The 9,522-nt window shown below is 40.2% G+C and overlaps 1 protein-coding gene across 1 annotated transcript; it reads left to right on the top strand.

The window, feature by feature from the left end:
• The first annotated feature begins 8,119 nt into the window (after window positions 1-8,119).
• Window positions 8,120-9,292, top strand: LOC107608808 (uncharacterized). The gene is made up of 2 exons (XM_016310545.1): window positions 8,120-8,773; window positions 8,912-9,292. Exons 1-2 carry the CDS (start codon window positions 8,120-8,122, stop codon window positions 9,290-9,292), a joined length of 1,035 nt encoding a protein of 344 aa, XP_016166031.1.
• The last annotated feature ends 230 nt before the right edge of the window (window positions 9,293-9,522 follow it).

Here is a 9,522-nt window from a genome sequence, read left to right as displayed (position 1 = left end):
AGGAGGTCAAAGAATCTTCAAAGAAAAAGACAAGACAAAGGAAAGTATAGCATGAGGACAAAATCCCATCACATGCCTCGAAAAAGAAATCTGCCACTCCTTGAGAATGATCACGACAAAGGCAAGGGAAGGAGCAAACTTTGTCTTCATTCATCCTTACATGCATACCTTTGATCTCCATAAGTCTAATTGCATCCCAGCCCTTCATTGCTCATTTAAAAGCATACCACCTTCAAGCCATGCACATGACCGAATCACTCCAACCTTGAAAACTTCACTCCCTTCATCACTCCTCAACATAACAAGCTCTGTGCAACATTTCTCTTACTTTAAACTCCAACCATTTAAACTTCTCTTCATCATTTCTTGTCATAGCAAGTTCGGTCTCAATTTCTTTTTGCTCCAAACACACATCAAACTCTCCAACATTCTTCACACTCCTTCTAACCTCACAAGACTCGACCAACCAAGTGATCATGGCCTCCTCCTCAAGAACCAAACGAAGAAAAGGGAAAGATCCCATGGTGGAGGAAGACACACATGAATATGACCAACGGAGATTCAAGTCTTGGTTTCATCAAATGCAAATTCAATGGATGAACAAGAAAAGAATCTATCCTGAAATTCCATTCTTGTTGCCGGATGATGGATGTCAAGAAATGAAGGACAAAATTCGGAAGAGGAGGTGGGAGGATCTTGCATCACCAGCCATCCGAATCAATGCCAATATCATAAGAGAGTTCTATGCAAATGTCCCAAGGCTTGACATGCGTGAGCCCCCAACGTACAAGAGCTATGTGCGGGGGGTGGAAGTAGACTTTAGCCCGGATGCAATCAAGAAAGTCTTGAAACTAAAGTCAGTCCGCTTTAGTGAACCGGGATACCAACAAAGATTGAATGAGAATCAGGATTATGATGAGATTGCGAGAGACATTTGTATGGAGAACTCAGAGTGGGAAGGAGATGACAAGAACAGATATAAGTACCTGAAGAGATGTAACCTCACCCCGGAAGCAAAAGGATGGTATGAGTTGATGAAAAGATCAATTCTGGGCACAGTGAACACCTCAGAAGTTAACAGGGAGAGAGCCGTGATGCTGCATTGCATCATTGTGGGAGGAGAGATAAGAGTTCATGACATCCTTGCAAAAGACATTCAAAAGCTGGATGAGAAGAATTCGGCCGGATCTTGGTTATACTATCTGAGTACCATTTGGAGGTTGTGTGCAAAGGCTAAAGTTCCAATGGAAGAGGAGAATCCAATGTGGTTAAGCCAAGGCATGCCCATAACCATTGAACGAATGATGATGCCCCTTGAAGCACATCAAGGCCGAAGACCACATGGAAGAAGGGAAAGAGAAGAACCAATGGAAGAAGATGAGCCACACATAGAAGAAGAGCCACAAGAGGAGGAGGAACAGCCACACTTTTTCCCACATGGCAATATGGATATGACTCAAATGCAAGAAGTAATAGGAAGATTGTCGCAACAGTACACGAGAATCCAAGAAAGGCAAGAGGAATACCATTCTCTGTACATGAAAAACCAACAAGCACAAGAAGAAAGGGAGCTAAGAATAATGAACAAACAAAGTGAATTCGAGTCAAGATTCCTTGTGATGCAAGAAGAACATGCTTTTCAATCTCATGAATCTTTTGGAAAGTTGGAACAAATGCAAGCTGAAAATTTGAGGGCTCTCAAAGAGTTCACAACACTCCAAGATGCAAGGTATGAAGTACAAGCCGATTACAACATCAATAGACAAATCAAACTGAACTATATTGGAGAACATTTGCACAACATGGATCCGGCTTTCCCAACTTTTGATGAATTCTTCAAAAAGAGAAGCGAGGTAGAGGTAAGCAATGCTATGAGACTTGAAGATAGAGTGGAGGAGGCTATGAATAAGGCTGGCTTTTGGCGAGGTCAACAGGCACCAAACACGGATGGTGGGAACACTAGCAGCCAAGTGTATGAAAGGAGAAAGAAAAGGCATGACAAATGAAAGGTGGACTTGCTCCTTGTTCATCACTACAAAGAAAAAAAAACATGCATTCTATCTGTTCTAAGTGTCTTTGCATCTTTAATTAGTTCTTTTTAATTAAAAGTCTTTGCATTATGTTTGTTTCTTTTAAAATAAGTAGGCTAGTTTATGTGTGTGCTTGTGTGTTTACTTTCACTTGACAAGAAGCATGTGTTGTCCCCTGCATCTTTAAGTTCAATAAAAGAAAAGTTTGAATGTGAAGCAAGATGATCTCTGTTAGATAGAAGTAAAATAAAAGTAAGTGGTGGTATGTGTGTGGTTGTATAGTAGCTCACTTCTAGTGAATAAAGAGCTAAGATATCTCATTCCAAGTAATGAGTGGTCTACTGTCTATGAATCTCAATTAAATAAAAAAAATTTCCTTGGTTAGAAAGAAAAACAAAAAGAAGGAAAGAAAAGAGATAGCCAAAAAGTGGCAGAACAAAAGGAAACAAAAAGAAACAAAGCTAGACACCAATAGCTTGAACTTTAAAATATATGCCTGTGATGTCTTTGTACTAGGATCTGCTTGGATTAGTAAGCTCTTAGGAGTGCATCAACACTCGGTGACTTGGGTTAACTAATCCGGGATCATCAGCTGAAAGTCCACTATCAAGAGCAACCTAACTACAAGGCATTTAGTAACCCAAAGAGGTGCTGGGCATCAATGTTTTAAGAAGGAATGTGAGCCAAGTGTCTATGGTGAATAATGTGTCAAGTATAAAGAAAAGAAAATGAACTTGCTACACATGACACTCAAATAAAGCTTATAAACAAAGTAATAGCCAAGGATAAAGGAATAATGAGAGGTCATAGCAGTATGTTACTTGAAGCTTGAAGGAGACTTTCTAGGCCTAGGAGTCAGTAAGAAGTGAGTATTTACATATCCACACAAAATCCCATGAACTATCAATAATACTCTGCTAGCATGAACATCCTCTTCCATTTCATTCTTTCTTCTCAATAAATCTTTTCTTGCTTAGGGACAAGCAAGCTTTAAGTTTGGTGTTGTGATGACAAGTCATCTTAGCCTATTTTAACTAGTCTTTTTCTTTTGTTTTCATTAGAATTATGCACTTTCTTGAGCTACAAGCAAGCCAATCAGGTAGATTTTCATGTTTCCTTTGATTTAATCAACCATGTATGAATTCATGCTATTTCATGAGGTTTTATACTATAATTGTTACATATTATGAAAGAATGAATATCTCATGATTTTAAGCATAGCTTTGATGTGTTTGGTTGATTAATGATAGGTGAAGAAAGCTTGGAGAAAGGTTGAAGCAAGAAGGAATAGCTAGGAGTAAAGAGAAGACAATGGAATAAGTGAAATTGAACCAGGAAGCAAAAAGCTGGACCTAAAGTTAGCCTCAAACTTTTGCACAAACTTTTGGGTGAAAAGTTAGCCCCAACGTTAGCCCCTAACTTTTGGGCTAACGTTGGAACTTGAAAATCACTCCCTGGGTACCAAAAGTTTGGGCCAACGTTAGCCCCTAACTTTGAGGCTAACGTTGGCACATGAAAATCACCCTTGGGCACCAAAAGTTTGCGCCAACGTTAGCCCCTAACTTTGAGGCTAACGTTGGCATGAAGAAAACCTCCCTGGGCACCAAAAGTTTGTGCCAACGTTAGCCCCCTAACTTGGTGGCTAACGTTGGCACATGAAAATCACAAGGGGAGGAGCAAAAGTTTGCGCCAACGTTAGCCCCTAACTTGGTGGCTAACGTTGGCGCCACAAGTGCACAAGGTAAGGCCAACGTTAGGGCCAAAGTTAGACCCCTAACTTTGGCACCAACGTTGGTATCATATGGATATAGCTGCTGATATGAAAAGTTTGGGCAAAAGTTAGCCCCCTAACTTTTGCTCAAACTTTTGGTCCAACTTTTGCAAAACTCAAACCCGGTTCAATTGGTTCATTTTGGTTCCTCTTCAAACTCCAAGAGCAATCAACCAAGGCCTCTTTTAACCCAATTCCACCAAGAGCAAAGGCCCAACTCAAGGCTTGAAGATCATTGGAAGAAAGTGTATAAATAGGATAGAATTCAAGTTCTTTAGGGAGCTTTTCTTTTGGAATTTTCATAATAGTTTTCGGAGAGCTTTTGATATTGAGTGATCTTTAATTTCTTTGTCTTGGGGAAGGAGAATTCACTTCTCTTCCTCTCAGTTTTATTGCTTTCAATTTCTATTACAATTGTCTTGGATCTTGGGTTGAAGAATTGAAGAAATTCTGTTTCAATCTCATCCTTGGATCTCTCTGTTTATTTACTGCTTAATTGAATTTCAGTTTGGGTTAATTGTTCTTCATCTATTTTCTTTGCAATTTACAATTCCCTTGCAATTGTTCTTGTTGGATCTAGGAAGGCATTGAGATCTAGACTCGGTTTTCTAGTCTCTGGGTCCTAAGATCTAATTTCCCAATGTTTTCATGTTCATTTACTTTACTGCTTCAAGATCCGATTCAACCCACACCTTCTTTTACTCTTTTGTTTGATGCAAGTTACTTTTCTTTGTTTAATTTCTGCAAATCCAATCCCCAATTCCCTTTACAATTCCAGCCGTTTACATTTCTTGCATTTTAAGATTCCGCAATTTACATTTCTTGCATTCTAAGTTTCTGCTATTTAATTTCTTGTTCTTTAAGATTCAGCACTTTAATTCCCTGTTCTCTTTACTTCCATGCAATTTAATTTCTGCAAATCACAAAACACTCAACCAAATCTTGATTCGCTTGACTAAATTAACCACTAAGCTAAAATTGCTCAATCCTTCAATCCCTGTGGGATCGACCTCACTCCCGTGAGTTTTTATTACTTGATACGACCCAGTACACTTGCCGGTTAGATTTGGGTGTTTTGGGAGAAATTTATTTTTTCACCAAAATACTCATCAGTGGGTTGAAATATGAATGTATTGTTATGTATTTGATAATGGGGATTGATGATTGCATAAGGTGGAGTAGTGAATTGAGGTAAGGGAAGTGTGAAATCTGATGTGTTTTGGGAGTTGATGAGATGGAGGTTTGGTTTTCGTTGTGAAATTGGAAAGTTTAGAACTTTGTGAAAATTTGGTAAAAACGAATTTTTGGTGAACTTTGACGGATCATAACTTGAGCCTCAGTTTTCAAAATTTGTTGAAATTTATTTTAAATTAAAGTTTATTGAAAAATCTTTAAGTGGACATAAAGTTTGTAGGAAATAGATTTTTGTAGAGGAAGTTATGATCATTCAAAATTTGGTGTTAAAATCTAAATTTTGTGAATGTTGCAAAACATGTGATTTCTGGTTTGTGTGCACACCTACAGCCTTGTGCGCACGCACACACGGGGACATGGCTACTGATGGGAGCACTAGCACGCCCTGTGCGCACACACAACCAACAAGGTTTTGCAAGCTGTGCGCACGCACAGCCCTGTGCACACGCACACGTTGGAAGGTGCATTCTCTTGAGGGCATTCGCATGCCTTGTACGAACAAACAGAATTGGAAAATTTTACATCTGTGCATATGCACACCTCTATGCATACGCGCACATTTTGAAAATCTTCCTGGACGTGCCCACGCACCTCCTGTGCGTACGCACTTGCCTCATTTTTTAACAAAATTCTTGTTTTTTACTATTTCACCTTCCCAACAAGCTTGTAAACTTTTGTGACACTTATTTAAGACTCTTTGGCTTATTTCGGGTATCAAAACATGGGAAAAGGTCCTAGGAGATTTAATTTTGTTATACCTTGAAAAGTTAGACAACGGAAGCTTAGGTTTCTAGTATACTGAGGATGGGTTTGGTGGAGTGAGAAGGGAGAAAGATATATGAATTGAGAACTGATGAACTAATGAGTTCGGAAAGAAAATTGTGAATTGCAGTGGTTGAGATGAGTCGAGGACTTAGAGTTTGAAATGATGAATTATTGATATAATGAAATAATAAAATTTTCAAAACTACTGATGTAACATTTTTAAATTGAGATTGTTGAGACGCTATGCACCTGGCAGGGACGGCGGTTGGATCCCGCCTGTCGAGGTAGCGGTAGTGGTATAAGGGCGATGGTTCGTCCCACTTGCGTTGAGATGTCAGGTCCGTGGCAAGAGTATCCCGCTCATATCCCTTCGGATCACTAGAGTGTGCAGGCACAAAATCCTGGCCGGTGTTCCGAGCACCATATCTTGGGGGTTCCCATTATGATTCCGAAGGGTGACATCTCCATGGAGATGTGTCGGGTTGACAGTTAAACCAACAATGTGATATCACAGCCAGTAGGACAGGCATTCATCATATGCATCTTCTATCTGTTTGTATGCTTTTGTCGACTTGAAATTGTTTGCCTAATTACCTATTTGAATTACTTGATGTATATGCCTATACTTGTGTTTTACATGCATTGTAATTAATTGTGTATTCTACTGGGATTGAGGAGGTTCCGAAGGCAATGCCGATAGGATCGCATGGAGGATAGGTTGGTGAAGACTGTGGGACAGCGGAGAGTCGTTAGTTAGAAAATCCACTAAGTTAGATTGCCCTTTTATCATGTTAAGGTTTTAAGTTATGCTTTATTGTTTTAGTTATGCTTTAAGATGAATCTTGTGATGGATATGAAGTTATAGGATTGCCTCTGGTATCCCAGAGTCTTATATCTTACATCATTGGGCACTGTTACCATACTGAGAACCTCCGGTTCTCATACCATATTCTGTTGTTATTTTTCAGATGCAGGTCACAACCCACATCGTTGAGTTGCTTTAATGGTGACAGAGCGAAGGATCCTGGATATATTTTGGAGTCTTTTTGCTTATTTTGTTTATATCTCTCACTTTTGTATTTACTCTTGCCTAGAGGCTTACTTTGAGAGAAAGACTTGTATAAGCTGTTCTAAATTTCAGATACTCTGTATTGTCTGTATATAACTAGCTGGCTTAAACTTTGCGAGCCGTGGCTAGATCTTTACATTATTATACTCTGATGTTTTGTTATATTATATCTATATCTTGTGCGTTAAGTGTGTAGTTTCGTGTGTACGTTTTGTGCTTTTCAAATCCTATTTTTGAGCTGTATCCTTCATCAGGCTTCTAGAATATATTACTTCTCCTATATATAAATATGTATAAGATTTAGAATTGTCATAACCTTTCATTAACCTTTGGTTTATGATGCCAGGTAAGGCTTAGGCTAATCAGGGTGTTACATTTAGTGGTATCAGAGTCGTTCGTCCTCGTGAGCCTGAGGGATGGACCGATTGTGCTTCAATGCATAACTCTGTGTGTCTTTTTCTTTGATGCTATTAGGTTATCTACTTGATATTGTATAGCATGCTTGTTTGTGAGTGCCTTTTGGGATAATTGAAGCACTAGGCTTTTGATATTGAGACTGATCACCTTGATATCGATTGTTTGGTGTAGACAGGAACCCTAATGGCCACTCGCGGATGAGGTCGTACGAGTTCACGAGCATAGAGTAGAAATGAGCGACCGACCAATAACCATGCCGAATTCATGGCGGCAATGGCTAACCTTGCGAATACCATAGAGGCAAATGCTGCTGCGACTCTGCAAGCTGTGCAGAGGTTCGGCCAACCAGCCGAGAACGGAAACGTAGATGGGAATAAAAATAATAATGTGAAAGGAAATGGTGATAAAATGGGAGCTGCTCTGATGACCTTGGCTACTTTTCTCAAGGTTCATCCGCCAAGTTTCAGAGGTTCAACCAACCCTATAGAAGCGGATAATTGGTTTCAGACCATGGAGCGTGCATTACAAGCACAGCATGTTTCGAACAACCAGTATGTGGAGTTTGCTGCGTATCAGCTTTTAGGAGAGGCCCAGCATTGGTGGCAAGGAGAATGTCGCTTACTACAGCTTCAGAATGCCGATATCCCTTGCGATGTATTCCAAACGGCTTTCTACAAAAAGTGCTTTCCTCAATCTGCAAGGGAAGCAAAGAAGATGGAACTTATGCAGCTGAAGCAAGGTTCCTTGTTTGTGGCAAAATATACTAACTAATTTGAGGAGCTCTTTAGGTTCTCTAGGGTGTGTCAGGGTGCCACGGAGACCTACAAAAGTTGGAAGTGCATCAAGTATCAAAGGGACTTGAAGGATAACATCATGACTACTGGGGCACCTTTGGAGATTCGTATTTTCTCTGATCTGGTGAACAAGGCGAGAGTTGTTGAGGAATATGCAAAGACGGTAGCCTCATCAAAGGACACTCAAGGAGGAAACACTAGTCGGGGACGTTGCAAGTACTTTCATCCAAGGGGTCAGAATTTCAAGAAAGTAGGACATGCACCTCAAGGTCAAGGAGGCTTCAAAAAGAACACTTATGATCAGTACCAGCGTGGCAAAGGGAGCGGGACTCAGAGTAAGGTTTCTCTGGATTTAAATTGTGATCGTTGTGGACGTTTTCAACCATATGACTCTTGGAAGGTTGGTATAGGCGGTTGCTTCAACTGTGGTTTTCCTGGTTACATTGCGAGGGATTATACTCGTAGGAAGAACCTGAATACGGGTCAGAGTCAACACCAGGGGCGAGTATTTGCGGTGAACGCCAAGGATGCTGCTAATGCGAATTCTCTGATGAGAGGTAACTGGTTAATTGGTGACAAGATCTTGGTTACATGGTATGATACTGGAGCTTTGCATTCATTTATTTCGTTCGCTAAAGTTGAAGAACTAGGCTTGAAAGTGTCAGAATTAGCATTTGAGTTGCATGTACATACTCCGCATCAGGCGGTTGTGACAAGGTCAGGTTGTAGGCAAGTAGGTTTCAGGCTAGAGGGTAGAGATTTTGTGCATGATTTAATTTGTTTACCAATAGTTGGGTTGGAGATGATTTTGGGGTTTGATTGGTTGTCAAAGAACTGAGTTTTGTTGCATTGCTTTGAGCGGTCAATTCAGTTTATTCCGGAAGTAGAAAATGGAGCAGTGATAGCTAAAGGTTACTACCTGAACTCTGTAATGGGGTACTGTAGTGGGGAAGAGTGTCAATGTTATATCTTATTGGTTGCTAATGCTTTGGGAGATGCCCAGAACTTAGATCAGATTTTGGTAGTTAGAGACTTTCCAAAAGTATTTCTGGAAGATATTCCTGAGTTCCCACCTCACAGGGAGATCGAATTTACGATTGAATTGGTGCTGGGAGCCGGACCAGTGTCAATTGCACCGTATCGAATGGCTCCGATAGAGTTGGCTGAACTAAAGGCTCAGTTGGAAGAGCTTCTAAACAAGAGGTTCATCCGACCGAGTGTATCTCTGTGGGAGCGCCAGTTTTATTGGTGAAGAAGAAGGACGGAGGAATGCGACTTTGTGTGGATTACTGACAGTTAAAAAGTGACTGTAAAGAACAACTACCCTCTGCAAGGAGCTGGGGTGTTTCTAAGATTGACTTAAGATCCAGTTACCATAAGATAAGGGTGAAGGAGGATGATATTTCGAAAACTGCATTTAGGACGCGTGATAGTGTGAAAATTCATCGTTGATCTAGAATTTATCAAAATAGGAATCTCTTC

This window comes from Arachis ipaensis, chromosome B1, assembly GCF_059453495.1.
Source record: "Arachis ipaensis isolate K30076 ecotype BB chromosome B1, ASM5945349v1, whole genome shotgun sequence".
Classification (NCBI taxonomy): Eukaryota; Viridiplantae; Streptophyta; class Magnoliopsida; order Fabales; family Fabaceae; genus Arachis; species Arachis ipaensis.
This window is presented reverse-complemented; position numbering and strand designations above follow the sequence as displayed.

Excerpts from the sequence above, each read along its gene's own strand:
- LOC107608808 (XM_016310545.1), top strand. The coding sequence starts at position 8,120 with ATGACTACTGGGGCACCTTTGGAGATTCGTATTTTCTCTGATCTGGTG. Across the intron at positions 8,774-8,911 it reads CAAGGTCAGGTTGTAGGCAA|TTTATTCCGGAAGTAGAAAA; the intron begins GTAGGTTTCAGG and ends CGGTCAATTCAG.